The sequence below is a fragment of the Halichoerus grypus genome, chromosome 9 (genome assembly GCF_964656455.1).
Source record: "Halichoerus grypus chromosome 9, mHalGry1.hap1.1, whole genome shotgun sequence".
Classification (NCBI taxonomy): Eukaryota; Metazoa; Chordata; class Mammalia; order Carnivora; family Phocidae; genus Halichoerus; species Halichoerus grypus.
In genome coordinates this window covers 131262154-131283439 of record NC_135720.1, presented here as the reverse complement: position 1 = coordinate 131283439, position 21286 = coordinate 131262154, and the positions used below count along the sequence as shown (strand labels likewise).

Sequence of the window (21286 nt, the reverse complement as noted above, 5' to 3'; positions counted from 1 at the left end):
TTATTCCTCTTAGCAAAATGTTCTCAAAATTCATCCATGTTAGAGTGTATGTCACAATTTCCTTCATTCTGAAAGCTGACTAACTGATAGACATTTGGGTTGCTTCCACTTTGGTGATTGTGAATAATGCTGCCATGAACAGGGGTGTACGGATACCCGTTGGAGTCCCTGTTTCCAGTTCTTTGTGGTATATACCCAGAAATGGAATTGTTGAACCATATGGTAAATCTGTGTTTAATTTTTTAGGGAAATTAATCCTTAGAATTCTATAGCCCTGCGCCATTTACAGTCTCACCAACAGCATACCAGAGTTCCAGTTTTTCCACATCCTTGGCAACACGTCATTTTCTGCATTTTTTTTTAATAGCCATCGTAATGTGGCTTTTTTTTAATTGGTCTTCTGATTCTTTGTTATTTTAAAATTCAGGTGTTATTAAGCTTAATATTTCACCTCCCTTAAGTACCAGAAACCCTTTGCAAGCCAAATGTCAGGATTGTTTTGCTTTGGAGTAAAATTTTAAATTGGTCCATTTTGGTGAAGAGGTTGCAGAAGGGAATAGGAATGAGGAAGAGTGGGGAGCAAGGCTCTGTGTCCTATGTCCAGTAAAGCACATCATGTTCTTACATACTATATGACTTGCTATCAAGTGCAAATATTATTTGATTAAATTATTTTTAACTTCAAAAAAAAAATGAAGTCCATTTTGATATTATTATAACTACCAAAAGATTTTCATTTTCTCAGTAAATCTTGAGTAAAGGAGATACAATGTCTTTTGCTCTATACTCTGATTTTTCTGGAAAACTTCAAATTTAAGCAGTACAGTAGATGAAACCATAGTTAATATTTTTAACATACTATCTAAAGGCCATACTTACTGATAAATGCTGGTTCTTAAAATGTGTCCTCTCAGAAATCTCTTGTTACTAAATAAACAAACTGCTATTTGAAAATTATCTAAGTCAATTTGTCTTTTCTTTTTTTAGAGTGCGTCAGTTTATAGAAATGGTGAATGGTACAGATAGCGAAGTACGGTGTCTGGGAGGCCGAAGTCCAAAATCTCAAGACAGTTACCCTGTTAGTCCTCGACCTTTCAGTAGTCCGAGCATGAGCCCCAGCCATGGGATGAACATCCACAACTTAGCATCAGGCAAAGGAAGTACTGCACATTTTTCTGGTGAGACTCAGTGTTATGACAGCACTTTTTAAGTTTTTACCCTTCTTTATGCTTTTGAACCAAAATTAAAAATGTTTAAAAATCTGGACATTTCCACATAGCTGTTTTGCATGCATGCATACTTGATCTCACGATGTTCTGGAAGAATAATTGTCAGTGGATCAGATTGGTGTGTTTTTAGTCCTAGGAAGGTAACTTGAAGAAGAGCTATTTCTGAGAATAGGTTATTAGCAGATTTTCATAAACATAGGTCAACATTGGAGTTGTCTCTGGAAATGAAGTCATAGACACTTGGTGAAGATAGAAGGTCACCGTGTGTTCTGACGATGTGGAAATGTGCAGGGGATGCTGCGACGGTGGTGGCTTTGGTCCACCCGGCAGCATGCCTTGCTGGGCTGCCTGCTTTCTCATCCTCTCCCCGCCAGCCCCCTACAAACTCTGCTCTGCCCGCTTCTTTTCTTCTTGTCCCTTTCTGGGCTCACCGGTCTTCGTCTCTCGGGCTTTTGGTGTTTTGTTTTCTTTTTAATTTTTTTATTGTTATGTTAGTCCCCATACATTACATCATTAGTTTTTGATGTAGTGTTCCATGATTCATTGTGCATAACACCCAGTGCTCCATGCAGAACATGCCCTCTTTAATACCCATCACCAGGCTAACCCATCCTCCCACCTCCCTCCCCTCTAGAACCCTCAGTTTGTTTTTCAGAGTCCATCATCTCTCATGGTTCATCTCCGCCTCCGATTTCCCCCCCTTCATTCTTCCCCTCCTGCTATCTTCTTCTTCTTTTTTTTTTTTTAACATATAATGTATTATTTGTTTCAGAGGTACAGATCTGTGATTCAACAGTCTTTCACAATTCACAGTGCTCACCATAGCACATACCCTCCCCAATGTCTATCACCCAGCGACCCCATCCCTCCCACCCCCCCACCACTCCAGCAACCCTCAGTTTGTTTCCTGAGATTAAGAATTCCTCATATCAGTGAGGTCATATGATACATGTCTTTCTCTGATTGACTTATTTTGCTCAGCATAACACCCTCCAGTTCCATCCATGTCGTTGCAAATGGCAAGATCTCATTCCTTTTGATGGCTGCATAATATTCCGTTGAGTATATATACCACATCGTCTTTATCCATTCATCTGTCGATGGACATCTTGGCTCTTTCCACAGTTTGGCTGTTGTGGACATTGCTGCTATAAACATCGGGGTGCACGTACCCCTTCGGATCCCTACATTTGTATCTTTGGGGTAAATACCCAGTAGTGCAATTGCTGGGATCGTATGGTAGCTCTATTTTCAACTTTTTGAGGAACCTCCATACTGTTTTCCAGAGTGGCTGCACCAGCTTGCATTCCCACCAACAGTGTAGGAGGGTTCCCCTTTCTCCGCATCCCCGCCAACATCTGTCGTTTCCTGACTTGTTAATTTTAGCCATTCTGACTGATGTGAGGTGATATCTCATTGAGGTTTTGATTTGGATTTCCCTGATGCCGAGCGATGTTGAGCACTTTCTCGTGTGTCTGTTGGCCATTTGGATGTCTTCTTTGGAAAAATGTCTGTTCATGTCTTCTGCCCATTTCTTGATTGGATCATTTGTTCTTTGGGTGTTGAGTTTAAGAAGTTCTTTATAGATTTTGTATACTAGCCCTTTATCTGATATGTCATTTGCAAGTATCTTCTCCCATTCTGTTGGTTGTCTTTTGGTTTTGTTGACTGTTTCTTTTGCTGTGCAAAAGCTTTTTATCTTAATGAAGTCCCAGTAGTTCATTTTTGCCCTTGCTTCCCTTGCCTTTGGCGATGTTTCTAGGAAGAAGTTGCTGCGGCTGAGGTCGAAGAGGTTGCTGCCTGTGTTCTCCTTTAGGATTTTGATGGACTCCTGTCTCACATTTAGATCTTTCAACCATTTGGAGTCTATTTTTGTGTGTGGTGTAAGGAAATGGTCCAGTTTCATTCTTCTGCATGTGGCTGTCCAATTTTCCCAACACCATTTGTTGAAGAGACTGTCTTTTTTCCATTGAACATTCTTTCCTGCTTTGTCAAAGATTAGTTGGCCATAGAGTTGAGGGTCCATTTCTGGGCTCTCTATTCTGTTCCATTGATCTATGTGTTTTTGTGCCAGTACCATACTGTCTTGATGATGACAGCTTAACAACAGTTCTCTCCTTTCTTGGCTTTTATGACATCACTTCTCTAGGTTTATTTCCAGTTTTTCTTAGTCTTCTTTCTTTCCTTGTCTCTCTCATTCCATTCTTCCCAAGGGGTTCTCTTGCCTCTGTACGTTCAGCTTTCTGAAACAGAAGTCAGATACTGTTTCCTTTCCTTTCATAGAGTAATAACCCCTTTGCTTTTCCTCCATCGGCACATACCTTTCTCCATCACTGCCTCTCATTTTATTTACATCACCATCCCGTGCATGCCCATGATTCTCGGGTTTGTATCCTTAGCCACCTCCCATCTTGAAGCCCATACATTGACTCAGGTGTGGACAGCTTCTTAGCTTCGGTGTATTTATATATTAAATGGGAGCGATGAGAACACTGCCCCCCTTAGGGGGGTTGTGGGGATTAAATAAGATCCATAATTAAGCCTTCAGTAAATGTTAGAGATGGTAATTACAGCCCACAATTAATATCCTTATATCCTTTCAAAGAAGTTATCTGTTTGTTTACTATTTAAGTAATGCATTGGCTGTCCTACATTGTAAAAGTTTCAAGTGCAAGATCAGAATATGGGTACGTTATTTACAACTTAATAATAATTTAATGTGTGTTTCTATGTTCATGCATCTTTTTCTTTTTTTTTCTCCCAGGTTTTGAAAGTTGTAGTAATGGTGTAATATCAAATAAAGCACATCAATCATATTGCCATAGTAAACACCAGTCATCCAATTTGAATGTACCAGAACTAAACAGTATAAACATGTCACGATCACAGCAAGTTAATAACTTCACCAGGTACGTGATCTCACTAGTTTTTGCATTACTGTAAGCAACCTAAGTATAAATGTCATCGTTTTTAATAATTTAGAAAAATTGAATTATACGGTCTATAATGGGGGTCTGGAGGTTTCCAAGCCCCCAGACAATAAAAGGGTAGGGAGTAAGTTCCCCAGAGCTTTTCAGTCTCCCCGTGTGCACACAGCCTCTTTCCATTGTGCCTTCCTCTGAGTCTGCATTCCTTCTTCCCCCGCCGGGGCCGTAAGAATCCATTCCAGGCTCTGCCTTCTTCTGGTTTTTCTGCCGGCACCGGCCTGTACAGATGGTCACGTAGATGCTGTTCTTATATTTTCCAATTAAATCACAGTGGAATATTTACTCTCTCGAAGTAACATAAGATACGTTTACAACTATTTTTTTCTCTGTGTGGGTTTTTTTGGTGTAAATGTGTAGAATGTTTCCTGAGTTCCAAATAACTTTATGAAGAATCTTTTTTGAAAGCCTGTCTTTAGGAAGCTTGCTTATAACAGCAAATGGACCTTAAGTCATTTAGTAATAAACATATAGCATGAGCATAGTATTGAGGACCTGTTAGGTGTCAAACATTCTGCTAGGCCTGGTCTCTGACTTCAACGAGCTTTGAGAGGGGGATGTCTACAGGACTCTACTAAAATCCTTGGTACACTTGGGTTGAAGATTCCTGAACCTAAAGGTTCGTGGAATGTCATCATTATTTGAATACTAGTGTATGAGAGCAAGTTCTTACGAAGTCAGCCTGCCCAGATCATCCAGCATCTGAATTCATTTTGGTTCAGGACTAGTGAAATGACAAAGATAATACAAAAAAAAAAAAAAAATCATGGGTAGATTTTATCAATTTGATGTTGGTTTGGTCTTACCGCGTGAATTGATTGGTCGCACTGCTATTAGGGGGAACGTGCATCAGTGCAAAACTTTCTCATCAGAGGAGAAAGAACCTAACTTTTAACATGGAATCTTAATGGAAACATGATTCTGGAGAAAAAATCTGTATTTGCAGTTTGGGAGAATAATCAGAATATCCAGATCATCTATCCCAAGTGATGACTTACTGAAGTGATGGTGTTGTGTGGTGCGGGCTGCGGTGGACGTCCATGGAAGTGGTGGTGTGAGAGGAACGGTAGAAAAAACGGCTGTCCCTGGCAGAGGAGATTAGGGTGGTCTTTCACAGGAGAAATGACGTACTAGAAAATGGAAGATTAGAAGACTGGGTTGTAATAAAAATTATGTATGGAAATTTAGAAAGTTGAGCCTTTAGTACTTGTGTGTTTTGTAGCGTGTAGGGACAGTGTTGGTGGAGGGTTCTGCCGCTGTCTGGGGGCAGGGCTGGGGGCAGTTGGTGGGTCATTCTCTTAAGTACTCTTCATGGCAGGAAGTTGCTAAAGAGACCCATTACTCCCTGAGTTCAGGGAAGCAAGCTCACTGGGAGGGTTTGGTGACACAGCATCCTCTGGGCGCAGGGTAGAAGGAGAAGAACGCCTCACACTGTTAAACAGTAACAGTTACTTTATAGTTGGTAAAGGCCGCCCTTACGGTGGGATTGCAAAGTAGGCGAAGATGCTATAAACTAGTAAAACCATTTTACAGATGTAGAGCTCAATACCAGAAGTGTAGATGACTTTTGGGGGCGAGGCGGGGGGTCAGGTTCAATAATTAGTGGCTAGTAAGTTGCAGAACTGTGACTATTTCTCAGGATTTCTGACTTCCAGATTTGCGCCTTTTGCATTATGCTGCACCCCACCCTCCACCCCATCAGAAATGCTGCTCCCTCCCCTCCCTCCTAACTTCTGTTCAGGCAGGCTGTGACACTCAGTCCCGTTGTTACTCTTCCAGGACGATTTCCTTGATTGCGTCCCGACCAAATGTTGGGTCACGCCTTGGAAATAACTTTCACCCGAGGGCTGATCCTCTGCCCCTGGAGGCCGGAGGCTGTTCCATGGTGTCCGTAGCACCTAACACAGAACATGGCTTAGGAGCTCTTAAACAGGTGTTGAATGAAAGAATCCCTCCCATGTACTATATTGTATTGTCAAAAAAAAAAAGTTTAGTGTATTTATTAAGATCACTAAAAACTATGATCTTAAGAATTTCCATTAAATTAAACATTGATTTTTCTTATCCATTCGCAAAGTTCGTCAAGATAGAGTAAACCAGGGGTGCCTGGCTGGCTTAGTCAGTTGAGCATCCGACTATTGATCTCAGCTCAGGTCTTGATCTCAGGGTCCTGAGTTCAAGCCCCGCATTGGGCTTCATGCTGGGTGAAGAGCCTACTTTAACAACAACAAAAAAAAGGTAAACAAGCGTTTTGGACTGATGGGGGAATCCTGGGGCCATTGCCCCCTTCTTCCTAGATCTGTGTCTTTTTCCAGCATGTGTTGCTGATAGAAGCAGTGCCCCCACACGTAAACACTTAACCTCGCTCGCTCACCCCGAGGTGTCACCGGTGGTCGTGTCTGGTGGCATCGCGCACAGAGCGCTTTTTGCTCATCTGCATTCAGGGTTGCTTTTTTCTACAAATGAATATACATTGCTTTTTAAATGAGAAAAGTGCATTTTAATATATTTCCTGTGTTTTCATCAAGTGTGTCCTTCTGGACTGTATAATCCTTACGTAGATCTTCACCGGGAAATCTTCCAGAATAGGTGTTTGTCATTCTTAGAGTGCGGGGGGGCGGGGGGGGCGGCGACAGCTTCACTGTGTCCAGATGCAGGTGCTGGTGCGGGCTGTTCGTCAGTAAATGAGACACAAGTGGGAGTGGGGAGCAACCTGAGTATACAAAATGGCCTTTTTAAAATTAAGATTTGGCAGTGCTTTAGCTTCTTGAGCCAGTAAGAAAGCCCGTGGGAGGCAAATCGTGTTGGGTGCCGACAAGGTCGGAGAGGACCAGACACAGTGGTTTTCCAAGTCATCATTTACCTTTGCGGGAGCCTGCGTTTCTAAGGAGTGAGGACAAATGCCACAATGTCAAGACCATTAAAGAAAAAAATCGTCTTAGGAGAGATGAATATGAGGGCAGGAAAGAGGTGAAGTGGGATCCGGGAATAGTTTAAGAATAAAGTTTTCCCCTTTTCTTCCTTGAATGCTGGAAACGCACGCCGGGTGAGGGTGGGGGGTCTTGGGGCAAGGGCTGATGAACAAAAAACGAACTGCAGATCTGAGCTGGAAAAATCGTGGGCATACACTCTTTCCCCCCTCCCCATCCAGGAGTACAAATTTGTTAAGAGCGAGTTACATACTAGCTTTGAAGACCTTCAGGATTGAACTAACACCTTTTTTTGCAGATTGCTGTCGCCTCATATTATGAAGTCAGTTTATAAGTAGGCTTTGTAGTTGAGTCGTAATTTATTTTAAACTAAGCTACAAGTATGCGATTTCTAAAATTAGGTCTGTTTTTTTCATTTCCAGTAATGATGTAGACATGGAAACAGAGCACTACTCCAATGGGGTTGGAGAGACTTCATCCAATGGTTTCCTAAATGGTAGCTCTAAACATGACCACGAAATGGAAGATTGTGACACCGAAATGGGTCTGCAGTGATATTTCTTACATTTTTAATAAAAAATGATGACCACAAGGTTATGTTTTTACTTGTATTGATTCACAGCTGATGAGCATAAATCAGATTTAAAGATGTATGTGCCACTGGACTTGACAGTAGTACCTAGTCCCGGAACTGTCCCGTGAGAGGGGCTGCGAGCAGGAGCGGAGGCCCTTCTGTGCCTTCTGCAGTTAAGTGCTGGCCAGTTGGCTGTGCAGAACCGTCCCCACTCGGCTGCAGGGCTGTCGTTAATGCAGCTCTACTCGGGGTAGTGTTAACTGTTCTTCAGGACGTTTGGGGTTGGAGAGGTGAAAAGCTTTTATACTTATCTCAACATAACCAGTAAAGGCCAGATGGGTAGAGATGATTTTATAAATTCTAACGCGACAATTTCTGACGCGGATTTAATGTGAATATATGTGACCGTGCGTAATTTAGTGCCTACGGGCCCATAGTAGGTGCTTAAGTGTGACCCATCCTTGTCCTCCCCACTGCCCCGAAAATGATGTGGCTGCAAGGTACATTGGCATGCATCATTTTGTCTTGTTGGTAACTTGTGGAGTCCAGTGTACCGTAAAGTTAAACCATCAGCAGACTTTCCCATCAGTTGGCGAATGAAAATTTATTGGAACCTCAAAATTCTTAACTGTCTGAATTCCATGGCAACATTAGATTTCTGACTATTTTGAGGTTAAAAGGTCTTTATTGAGGATTATGTGTTCAATGTAGAATTCACTTTTTCAAACAAGGGGTTTAATTTAAAAGGCAGCCCAGGTTTACTGTGTCAGATACCAGCAGTCTCACCCTTCAGAGAGTAAGTTAAGCATGGTGATTAAGAGCAGGAGTTCTAGAACCAGATTACCTGGATTCGAATTCTGCAACTGCCGCTTACTAGCTGTATAACCTTGGACAAGTTTTTAAGAGCTCTGTGCCTCAGTTTCTTCGTCTGTAAAATGGGTACAGTAATAATCACAACCACCTATAGGTCAATGTGAAGATCAAATGAGCCAATCTGTGAAAAGCTAGTAAGCACAAAAAGTAAGCGCTCGGTAATTGTTGATTATTGTCATCCTTAGTAATTGTGTCATTAGTGATCCATACAATGTTACATTATTGATCAGTGATTGTTGTCAACCAAGATATATACCATACAATTATTTTGTAAAAGTGTGTGATTAACTCTTTCGGTAACATGGTGTCTTGTGTGTTTCTTTGGAGTCATTTAGCTTTTAGCCAAGAGGCATCCTTTTATTCCATCTCTGTTTGGTGTCAGAATAGCCTGAGAGGCAGTTACCGACTTTGTTCTTTTCTGCTTAATGCTGCTTAATGTAGTTTGAGAGATTTGTGCTTGAGCTCTTACTAACGTTTCCCTGTACGCCAGGTGCACCGTACCCTGCAAGGCGGTCACCTGCCTTTGAGCTGCGTGCTGGAGCTCAGAGCCTACGTTCTCGAGACGTAGAGGAAGGACACCTTTTAGCTGCAAAGTTTCATACTGAATTAAAATAAATCTACATGTTTAGATAAACCATTAGGTAGTAGTTGCTAAATGAAACGTACAAAATGTCATAAGCAATTGATGTTCATTTCTCCATTGTAGTAAAATACTCGTTTGTTTTGCTCGCAGAAGTTGATTCGAGTCAGTTAAGACGCCAGTTGTGTGGAGGAAGTCAAGCTGCTATCGAGAGGATGATCCACTTCGGAAGAGAGCTACAGGCCATGAGTGAGCAGCTGAGGAGGGAATGTGGCAAGAACACGGCAAATAAAAAAATGTTGAAGGTAGATTTGTTTTTCCTTGAAAAATTAGAGATGTGTCGAAGGAGTTCAATTGTCATTTTGTAAAACATTGAGTAGTGCCAGGAATTCTGGTTGGACTTGCAGTAAAAAATCCGGGTTAAACCCCAGTTCTGCCACCCGTCAGCACCGTATACCCTTTGTCAACTTACTTGTTTAGTTTTAGTTTCTCGTCTGTAAAAGTGGCAGAGTTATTAGAGGTGTGGGTTTGCTGATAAAACTATAAATTTGAGATATTTTTATTTCAGCAAACATTGTTCAGGGCTGCAGCGAATTGGATGTCTACCACATGGTTTTCATTTTGATGGTGATTGCCAAGACATTGGGTCATCTTTCAAAACCAGGAGAGTTAAAATACATCTTCAGATCTCTTCTGGATTGATGTGTATGACAGATGGTAAGATGGATAAAATTGCAGCCGTTTAGTACGTTGGCCACAATGTTACAGATCAGGTGCAGACGGACGGGTTTCCCCTGCCTTAAGTCAGCATTGCAGTTCATTGTAGAGATGTTAAGGTTCTTCACAAGTTTTTTTTTCCGTACTCCTGGAAGTCCCAGTAGCCCTGTGAGTCTGTGAGACGTTAACCTAGCCATTGTATCTTTATTTATTTTTTTGTAAGGCTGCATCAGGTTGGGCTCAAAGGTGATTCGTTATAAATATTTTCTCCTGAATGTTTTGAAAGAAGTCCAAACACAAAAGGGAGGTGCGTGCGGGGGCCCTGAGCCCGAGGACGGGGTGTAGTGGGCAGGAGCAAGGCCTCGGCCACCCCCTCCTGACCCAGACTGAGCCAGTGCGCCAGCCAGCACCGCCTGGTCCCCCCAAACACGGCATGAAGGCGGCGCACATGAGACAGCCTCCTGCGCCGTGGCCTCGGGGTGGCACCTGTTGTGTAGACAGAACATACCGGCTTAGCCTGGGAGCGGGTAAGGAGCCGCTTACACACGTCGCCAGTTAAAGGCCTGTGTGGTCGTGTAATCTCAGTAGCTGGGGCGGGAGGGGAGGTGTATTCCCTGCACGTGGTACTTCATCTGCTGGAGAGCACACCCGCTGTTTCTAATGGCCACCCTCAGCGATCCAAAAAAAGGGGGGGTGTTAAATTATGATTTGTATGCTAAATAAAAGGAAATCGGTGGAATATGTAATTTAAACAATTTTTCATTTAAAATGTCAAATCATTTGGTGGGACTGGTGCAGCCACTGTGGAAAACAGTTTGGAGAGTTCCCAAAAAATAAAAATAGAAATACCAAGTGATTCAGTAATTCCACTACTGGGTATTTACTCAAAGACGGCGAAAATGGTAATTCAAAAAGATACATGCGCCCCTGTGTTTACTGCAGCATTATTTACAACAGCCAAACTATGGAAGCAGCCCAGGCGTCCCTCGATAGACAGATGGATAAAGATGTGCTGTGTATATATATATTTATATATTATTTTTTTATATATTATTTATACATATACACACACAATGGAATGTTACTCAACCATAAAAAAGAATGAAATCTTGCCATTTGTGACAACATGAATGGACTTAGAGGGTATTATGCTAAGTGAAGTCAGAAAGACAAGCACACGATTTCACTCATGCGGAACTTAAGAAACAAAACATGAATAAAGAAAAGACAAAAAAACGGTTGTTAACTAGAGAACAGGGGAGGTGGGTGGGGGCATGGATGAAATAGCTGATGGGGATGAAGAGCACACTTAACGTGACGAGGACTGAGGAACGTATAGAATTGTTGAATCACTGTATTGTACACCTAAAACTAATGTAACTCTGTAATTACACTGGAATTTAAAAAACACAAGTAAAGTAAAAATCAGACATTCATCTATTAGGAAAATGGCTGTCCACATTTGCCCTGTAAGGTGGAGAATTCCTTGAGGTCAGACTAGGTCTTCACTCCTCCCCCTTTAACTCTATCTAATGCAGGTGGCACCTGGCTGTTTAAGGAATGTTTATTTAAAAGAGTTTTGTTCGTATGGGTGATGTTTATTTTTATCATACTAGAAATTCAAACTGTAATCCGTTTATTGACAAATAATCATAAACCCATTGGATATTTTTATGAAAAATAACTTCCAAAAAATGAGAACAGTGGCATTGCTTTGCCTTTGTGTGAGTCTCTTTAACCGCTGGGTGTGATGGAGGGGGAGCCGCGTTCTCCTCGCTCCCTGGACAGTCGCTCTCCTGCCGTCACACACCCCGCAGCCTCTGGACACCCCCCCCCCCCCCCCCCCCGCCGTGCGGTTGTGGGAGCATGTGAGTGAGGCGAGAGAAAGTAGTATCTTCGTTTCATTATGAAAACAGCTCAGAGCTTACAGGACCTCCTGACATGGTCTCCGATTGGACCCAGGTGTGTCTGGACGATACTTGGGGAACTGCTGTTTTAGGGGAGACTTGGGGATACGAAACGTTAAGATTTCATACACTTTTTTACACTAGGTCATCTGACTGTTTTCCTGTTAAAACTTTATGCTAAAGGCACATGATGAAGGAATGGGATTTATGTAGTGTCTTTGAAAATGTAGGATTTCACTTCATCAGCTGACTGGCTTTGATTCCATTGTGCGTGAAGCTCCGAAAATGGCTTCATGTGGCCTCTTCTCAAAGAGAGTCCTTGGTTATATACGGAATTATGTAAAGATGTGATTCATCTTCTTCATCTAAAGAATGTGGATGGCTTTGATTTTGCCCTTCTGACTCCTAAGCAAATGCCAACTGCTTTACGAGACTTTCTTAATATCCTGAACTCCTTGCTTCCCCTTCCCTCAGCTTCCCTTGATCCACAGAGGGGTAAGCTGCCGAACTGATCCAACTTAGAAGCCCCTGAAGAACAGCTGGAGGATTCGAGGACAACATGAAAAGTTTCTTTGCCGTAGTTGAGAAGGTTTAGAAATTACTCCTTTTCCTTTTATTTTTCACTTCAGGGCACGTGTGATCGTAGTGGGTATTTTTTATCTTTCATTGTGTGTGGATCTGCATAAATATCTGAATCACACATGCATAGAGAGAGAGAGAGAGAGAGAGAGAGCAAGATTTGTGTAAATGCGAAGGCAAGGGCCCCCCACGTGCTTTACCGGGAGGCGCCTCGCACTCCGCCGGCGCCGAGTACGGGGAGGAACCCCTGCAGCAGCCCCCCGGCTTCTCTCCGCTCCCCTGCGCCCACCCGCTCGCCTTCCCACCTGCCTACGCCTGCCAGTGGCCTTCAGGACAACCACGGGAATTTGTGGGGCCGCCGTGGACGGGCGTGCTGCGGGGCGGCGAGGCACGGCTGTGGGGACGGTGCAGGGTCCGGGGTGAGCGGGCAGCCCCAGCCGGCGACCGAAGCAAAAATCCAACAGTTCAGACTCACCCTGTTGGAAGCTGCTACGGTTTTAAGCCAACTACGAGTGCACTTTGAGAATCGCACCTAAGTGATGCCACATTGGCCTCGGAAGTTCTTCCCGCGGAGATCTTTGTTTCTGAAGTAAAAGTAACCCACCGTCCCATGATAGTTCACAGATGTTTTCAGTTTTGTGCCTTAAACACCATGTGCGTATATTCTGCCTAGTAATTATAGTTCTGCTGATTTGTATTGTTTCTGTTTACTGTCTTAAAAACTCATTTCCAGTTTCGATGCATTTAGTTGTTTTTAAATGGCTACATGATACTCCGCAGTGCTGCTAGATCAGTTCATTTAAGCATTGCTCTATTAGATTTTTTGCTTTTATTCCAATGCTTTAGTGAACGTGTAGGATATGTGTATCTTTGTTTCTTCCTTAAAATTATAACACTGGGAGAGAGTCCTAGAAATGTAGGAATATTAAAATGTAGGATATTAATAGAATGATTGAGTCAAAGGCTAGGATCGTTGTGGCTTTTGCTATATATTGCTGTACTGCTTTCCAGAAACCTCGACCAGCTTAGCAGCAGTAGAAAAGGAGAGTGCCAGAGGCACGGCCGCATTCATCTACTTTAGGGGGTTCCACACCAGACCTTAAAATTGCTTATTTGAATTTCTTTGGTCACCACCAAAACTTAACCGCCCTCCGGTAAGTTTTACTGCAGGATTTAAAACATTAATGTTGCTGCCCTGACTTCATTCCCTTTGTAAAGATAAAATAGATATTCAGGGAACCTGGTGGTGTAAACCTTCTTTTTCTCCTTTTAAGGTTTTATTAGTTTTCTTGCTTGTAGCTTCACCTGACTTCCAGGCTTTGTTCCTCGGTGTTGCTGTGTGATCTTTCTAAAGTCCAGTTTTATCTGTGTCAGTCCTCGATTTAAAACTCCATTGCCATATTGGAAAAAAATTCAAGCTTTTTAGTGTGATTTAGGGGCATCTTAGGATCTAACCCCTTACCTATGGTTCCATCCATGCCTTTCTTTCTCTCAGCCTGTTTCCATGGAGCTTGGGTCCCTCGCTCTGATGATGTCACGTGACACAACATACTCTGTTAATAAGCGGTCCACGGTACATTGTTTATTTACAGGTCTAACTTTCCTGTAAGACCCGTGTGGGTCCTGGAAACAGGGACTGGGTCCTGGTGATTGCCATCCGTGGCCTAGTGTCTGGCAGCCGTGTGCAATAATTTATTCAATTGTATTGAAAATACTGGAGCAGAATTTAAGGCTTTTTTCGTCTCAGTATCTAGATCGGCAATGAAAAGAAACTGCATCTTACTAAAATGAGTTCTGCACTAGCTGTGTGCTCTTAAGCTCTCCCTGCCTCAGTTTGCTTCTAAGATGGGCGCAACAGTATCCACCCCCTGAGGTTACTGTGAGGATAAAATGAGTCTATCCACGTTAGTGCTTAAAACAGGACTTCACCCAGTATTAGTGCATGATAAATTACTAACATCATTATCTTTGTCCATGAGGTTTTGTTTTGAATACTAGAAGAAGGTGTAAACAGAAGAAGGGTTGGTCCAGATTTGAGATTTGGGACTGTACCATTTCTCCTTTTTGGTAGCATGTCCGGATATATGGCCCCAAGGGGATAGTTTCTGGGGCAGTTCTTTAGTGTACTTGAAAAATGTATCTGTAGTATGGGGATGGGCTCCCACTAGGTGGTTGTGGGGTAAATTAGGTCTTGAGCAAAGATCAGTCCTTTAGAAATGATGTGACTGATCAGAGTTAGCTTTACAGGATATAGGACATTAATATTCTCTCCATCAGTAAATTCGGATGGAGGGACCCGGGAGACAGACCTGAGTAGCTCTGCGGGGTGCACTGTAAGGAGCAGGTCTTGTGATCAGCAGGTGTGGGGAGCTTCTTGCCTGTACCCAGCGTGTACCCGTAGCTGCGGGGGACTCCAAATCGGGGAATACATTTTTCTCTTCAGAGCCCTTTCCTTATAGACATGGGGGCATGCTGTCTGGCACGGATGAAACCCTCGGCGGTGTGAGACCGTGGAGGGGCCGTGGGTGCGGCTTGAGGGGTGCCCGTCCGTCCGCCCCGCCTGGTGGCCTCAGACGGACCGCCAGAGCTTTGAAAGCGTTGTCACTGAACTCACCGATGTATAGTTTCCGCAGCACTTTGCCACGGACGCCTTCCGCGTTGGGAGGGCGGCCCGTTACTTGCCTCTCTGGGTCTCTACTACCGCCCCGGGTTAGGGCGCCGACATCTGGGCGGCCCCGTGGGCTACGCGCCTGCCTTCGGCTCAGGTCGTGACCGCGGGGTCCTGGCGTGGAGCCCCAAGTCAGGGTCCCTCCTCCTCCAAGTCAGGAGTCTGCTTGTCCCTCTGCCTCCACTCTTCCCCTCCCCACCCTGCTCTCGCTCGCTCGCTCAAATAAAATCTTAAAAAAAAATCACGTGTTGAAAGATGAGAATGAGCCGACGTTGCTAACTTCATTGAGCTGCTCGTCCTTACGACGTTCTCAGGTAGGACCTCTTCTGTAGACACATGAGCAAACGGACGCGTAGGCCATTGCTCGCCAGAGGCCACGCGGCAGCTGACAACACAGCTTGAGCTTGAAACCAGTGTCTGAAACCACTGTGATGTGCGCCTCCCTTCGGAGACACAAAGGGTGATTGAGTGAAAAGACCGTGTGTCAGTTCCTTTAGGAAGGGCGGCTTGAGGATAGTTGGAACTGCTGAATGTTCATGAAGGGGAACCAGTTTCATTTTTTGATTCCTGAGTGAGAAAATGACATCCAGTGAGATGTAGCGAGTTCCCACATCCGTTTAAAAAATATATAGGGAGGCCCTATCATTTTAATGTCAAAGTCGTATCAGTGGTAATAAATGATAGAGCATCTGAATGTTTTTGTCTTCCTCTTTAATTAGCACATTCCAGAAGAATTCATTTTAATTCTGCTGTTCTGCATGTGTTGTAGGGATGGGGGAAGATTAATGAGAATGTCTGTTTACAGTAAAGAAAAATGAAAACCGCTTGGGCTTTGTTGCATAATCTAGTTGTTAAAAAACATACAGCCTCATAATCATAGGGGTGGGTGGGTTTAAATGTTACAGTAGTCTAGGGCCATGAAGCTGTGTATTTTACTTGTCTCTCAACTTTGTAACTGGGGACCACAGTGGTTTAAATGTTTGAATTAAAAACCAAACTGTGTTTTCAACAGGATGCATTCAGTTTACTCGCTTATTCAGATCCTTGGAACAGCCCAGTTGGAAATCAGCTTGACCCAATTCAGAGAGAACCTGTGTGCTCAGCTCTTAACAGTGCAATATTAGGTGAGTAAAGCAGGGCTTCAACTTAGAGCCTCCAAATACTTCAGGTGGTATTTGTGCTGGGGTTTATGTTTTGGTAAACTCTTAAGGGGAAATGCTTTCTACATTTTAAAAAAGTTATTTTGAAATATAGAAACCTTCCCCTCCATTACCTCAATTCCAGATGAAATGGATTCAAATGGAATAAAAAAAAAAACTACTTTGGGATACACCTGGGGAAGTTGGGAAAATAGAAGTTTTTGTGTGCCTATGTTATGTAAGCATTTCTGGACTGGGCCACACCTACCGCAGCTCCCACTGTGCTTAAAATACAGACACAAGGGCCTTCCAGGTGAGGAGAGCATGCCCCGTCAGCACCAACCCCTGGAGTAGCATTATGTTCGCCCTGCAGTTGGGCATATTCAGCCGAATGCCCTCACCGAACAGAGGGTGGGCAAGAAAGAACCGCAGTTTCAGTAGTGAGGCTGAGCCAGAGGTGAGCCGAGAAGCTGCAGGTTGCCCTTCCTGTGAGCAACTCACTACATGTATGTACTGAACAGATACACTTTGTATACGAACTCTGCGACATGTAAACTCTACAGGGTTGTTTAGGTAAAACTATCTTTTAAATTCTCGGTAATTCTTTTCAAATGTAATTTATAAATAAGAGTGATTTTTCACCAGACTTTAGATCTGGTTCCCCGGGTAAAATGAGACTCCACTTTAGAAGTCTTTTCTTGCAGCGTGGCCGTGTCAGGTGTGGGGGGTTTAGTAACATGTTTCAGACTGTTCTGGTGTATGAGAGCAGTACCACAAACAGAAGCTTCGAGGACATCAGACAGGGAGACACGTAGAGGGCCAGGGCTCGTGGCCAGAATGTAAAGGAATGAAGTATTCACAGTTGAGCCTTAATCCATTTATTTGCTCTTATAAAGTTAATTACAGTTGACCCTTTGGGTACCAACCCCCCTACCCCCCCCAGTCAAAAATTTGCATATAACTTTTGACTCCCCCAAAACTTAACTACTAATCGCCTCCTGTTGGCTGGAAGCCTTACCAGTAACGAGCACTTGATTAACACGTATCTTGTATGTTGTTATATGCATTATGTACTGGATTCATACAGTAAATGTAGAGGAAAGATGTGAAGAAAACCATAAGGGAAAATACATCTGCATTACTGTGGTATGTCCAAAAAAACGCCACATGGAAGTGGACTTGTGCAGTTCAAACCCCTGCTTCTCAAGGGTCAGCTGTTACTCATTGTGTGTTAAGATCTAATAGTGGGGGGTTTTGGAATAAGAATTATTTATTTTTAAAAACATCTTTTGTGTTGTTTCCTTAGATTTAGAATTTATATATAATAAATAATGTGAATTTTCATTGATTAATGTGTTGTATTCTCTTTGGTTATATGAAATTAATTTAGCTCTACTGGTAAAAATAGAACTTAGTAGCAATGCTGGGATTGTAGGGCAAATTATGGTTTACTATCATGGCCTTTTTGAAATTACTACATGGATAGGTAATCATGAAGGCTTAATTAATTTAAGCTTCATATATAGGTATCACTCAAGACATGGAAAGAATTTTCCTTTTATTTTTTTCCTCCAAATTTTTATTTAAATTCTAGTTAGTTAACATACAGTGTCTCATTGGTTTCAGGAGTAGAATTCAGTGATTCATCACTTACATACAACACCCAGTGCTCATCACAAATGTCCTCTTTAATGCCCATCACCCAGCTAGCCCATCCCCCACCCACCTTCCCTCCATCAACCCTCAGTTTGTTCTCTAAGACTCTTTTATGGTTTGCTTCCCTCTTTTTCCCCCTTCCCGTATGTTCATGTTTTGTTTCTTAAATTCCACATGTGAGTGAGATTATATAGTACTTGTCTTTCTCTGACTTATTTCACTTAGCATTATACACTCTAGCTCCACCCACATTGTTGCAAATGGCAAGATTTCATTCTTTTTTTGCAGCTGAGTAATAGCCCACTGTGTGTGTGTGTGTATATATATGCATGCCACATCTTCTAGAAAGAATTTTTGGAGTAACCAGTTTTCTTACAAATTTTTTGTATCTTGGGTTCTTTAAGGGAATTCAATTATTAAATATTAAATTTAGGACCATTATGCAAGATATATGTGTTCTTATATACTGTGCTACAAATTATGTAGTATGTAGGTTCAGCTATAAATAGTACTTAAATTTATATTGATATAATTCCTACAAAATTAATGACAAGATTAGTAAATTGCTGTGGGTGAATGTGCATATTTATAAATATGCTATTTTATGTAGTTTCATCTCAGTTTCATCTCTAATTAGTGCTTAAAGTTGTTATATTAATTGTAATTCCAGCAAGTTCTATTTCCAAAAAACTTAAAAATGCTTATAACCACATGCACCCACCCCCACCCCCAAAATAAAATAGCGTACCTCCAGATGCTTACCTTTGAGCAAGGTTACTTTTCCCTATAAACCATCAAGAGACATTTTTGAGATGTTTCCTTCTCAGTTTTTATTCCTTTTATTACGTTGATTTTGTGTAAAAAAATTGTTCTTGACTCAAGGCAGAACTGTAAGTCAGTCCTGCTTAAATTAGACTTGGCAAAAAATGTTTATCACCATCCAAGTTCAGCTAAATAGGGTCTTGCCAAATAATAGCCAGGACCTTATTAATTCTAACCCACAGACCACTTTTCAAACCGTACTTTCTCCCCAATCTTTGTGCCTTTTCTTGCATATTTTCATTCTTACATTCTTGATCCTATTTGCTCTTATATATTTAAATCTTGAATTTGCTTCTTTTTTTTTTTTTTTTTTTTTCCCCTTTTGGCTCCATTCCGTCTGCATCTTTTCTTTCTCCCACCGCATTGCAAACTTGGAATCTGGAGTCATTCAATCATATGAAGCCTTACCAGCCAGTATTGTGGTTTTTGCCCTTTGTTATCAACTATGCCTACAAAGGACTGATTAGTAATTGCATTAATTGGGAATCTACGTAAACTTAAAATGTGGACATCTCCACCCAAGGAGAGATCACCAGCTTCTAGGTGGTTGACCACTTTGACCCGTAGTTCATTTTCTCATCTCTGGCAAAGAACAAATTTTGGTAATTAACTACATCTGTACTGTATTTGACAAATTTTGGGTATGTATGATCCTGAAAACTAATTTACTGGCAATTTTTAAAATATTTTGTCTACCAATTATAAATTAACTCCCTTCAAGATTAGAGGGTGGTTTTGCTTTTGTCATTGCTCATAGCCATCATCAGGCCCTAGAAACCCAAGTAACACTCACCAATGTGCCTTGGAGACCGTTAGCCTCAGTTGGGTCCTCTTCCCCAGAAGGGAAAGAATCCAGCAGTGAAACTTTTACTGAAAACCTGGTGTCTTTTTTTGGTAAGTCAGCTGACTTTAGTCAAGTTGAAGAGAAATACTGAATATTCCTTACTCCTCACTGTAAATATCGGGGAAGAAATTACATCTTTCCCATCGTAGTTAATATCTAAAACTTTTTAAAAAACTTAATTCTGCAAGAATTTCTCTTAACAGTTGAATACCCACTACCCATATTACCTAATCAGAGTAGCATGTCCACGACAATAATCATTTGCTCAGAAATTACCATCGCTAGTTAGGTCATTAAGAGCAGTGTAGGCATTGCTAATTTTTAAAGTAATGCAGTTATTTTCCCAACTGAGAAGTTTTTAGAAAATGTCTTGCTAATTGCTATTTCCATGTTTAATCATTTTTCCTCAGAAACCCACAATCTGCCAAAGCAACCTCCACTTGCCCTAGCAATGGGACAGGCCACACAATGTCTAGGACTGATGGCTCGATCAGGAATCGGATCCTGTGCATTTGCCACAGTTGAAGACTACCTACATTAGCTATGCATTTAAGGAGCTCACATGTATATTGTGGCATATAGTCAACATGGAAGTAGACCGGCTCTGCTGATTTGAAATTTAGATTTTTTTAATTATGTACTGGGGACAGGTTTTTGTCGCTTTACATTGCTTCCTAGTTTACAGCATGATGCAAATGATTTTCTAACTTGGTGTTAGGAGAAATTTTCCATCTTTAACCTCTTAGTTGTCTAAGAGTTAAATATTACTGAATTTCAGACGTTCAAATTGATCATCACAAATCCTTTAAAACAATGACCTGAAAGAAACCAAAAAATCCTGCCGCCTTTGTTTGGGGGAGAGGGGGGAAGGAAATGGAACAAGTTGTGTTTGTGTTAGCATGTGGGTGATGTAAACTTCAAATCGGGAGATGCTCCGACCCCCACTCCCATATAAGCATTCAATCAGTGTAACTTGCAAAACGCATAAACATCCGACAGTTTGAATTTATAGTGTTGATGGAAGAAATCATTTTTAATGTGTACTGTAAAACTTGAAATACTCAGGAGCTGAGTGAATACGTTTGTTGCTACTTACAATCCCGACCTGTTAGTCCCAGTAGTTTTGTTTTAACATGGTCTTTTTCAACTTTGTTTCCTGTTTAACTACAGACGACTTCTGTTGTAGACTCACAGTTTAACTGTTGTATTATAACAGTATTACATGTCAACGGTGTGGTTATGACCTTTATTTATATAAAAACCAAATATTTAGTCAATTTACCGTGTCTTAATTTAATCTTTGTACACCTTCCATTTTTAAGTGCTTAAATGAGTACTATATTGCAATAAAAATGTAGTGATATAATTAACCAGCCATTAAAAATTTACTATTACAGATACTAGAGTGTCAATGGAGTTTATCTATCAGGTACGTGCACACTTCTGATTAAAATGAGAGCAACTAAAAGGAATGCTTTCTACTAGCAATCGGAGTTCTACCACCTAAGACTGCCTTCAGGGTATCGGCCTCCCTGGGTTCGGGTCAGACCTGATCCTGGGGGTGCTGCAGAGAACAGGAAATCGGTGTCTGTAAAAACTCACTCAACATGGCGTGTGGCTTGTCCGTAGAGTAACCGAGATAACCATATCCTTTGGTTGACTGTTAACTTTGTATGTACACTGAGGCTTCAGTTTTCTTTCAGAAGAAATCTTTATTATACTTAGATATGTTGCACTCTTGCAGTTACTTCTTTCCTAGTCTATTCTATGAAACAAACTCTCAC

General features: G+C 41.9%; 1 protein-coding gene across 1 annotated transcript in view; it reads left to right on the top strand.

Annotated features, from left to right (window-relative positions):
- The window catches only part of RANBP9 (RAN binding protein 9), a 90930-nt gene extending 70028 nt beyond the window's left edge, over window positions 1–20902 (top strand). Inside the window, exons 9-14 of the mRNA XM_036085752.2 lie at window positions 988–1178; window positions 3994–4138; window positions 7566–7687; window positions 9324–9475; window positions 16054–16165; window positions 19913–20902. Of these exons, the coding sequence (XP_035941645.2) occupies window positions 988–1178; window positions 3994–4138; window positions 7566–7687; window positions 9324–9475; window positions 16054–16165; window positions 19913–20043 (853 nt within the window). The 3' untranslated portion in view covers window positions 20044–20902. The remainder of the gene's footprint in view (window positions 1–987; window positions 1179–3993; window positions 4139–7565; window positions 7688–9323; window positions 9476–16053; window positions 16166–19912) is intronic.
- The last annotated feature ends 384 nt before the right edge of the window (window positions 20903–21286 follow it).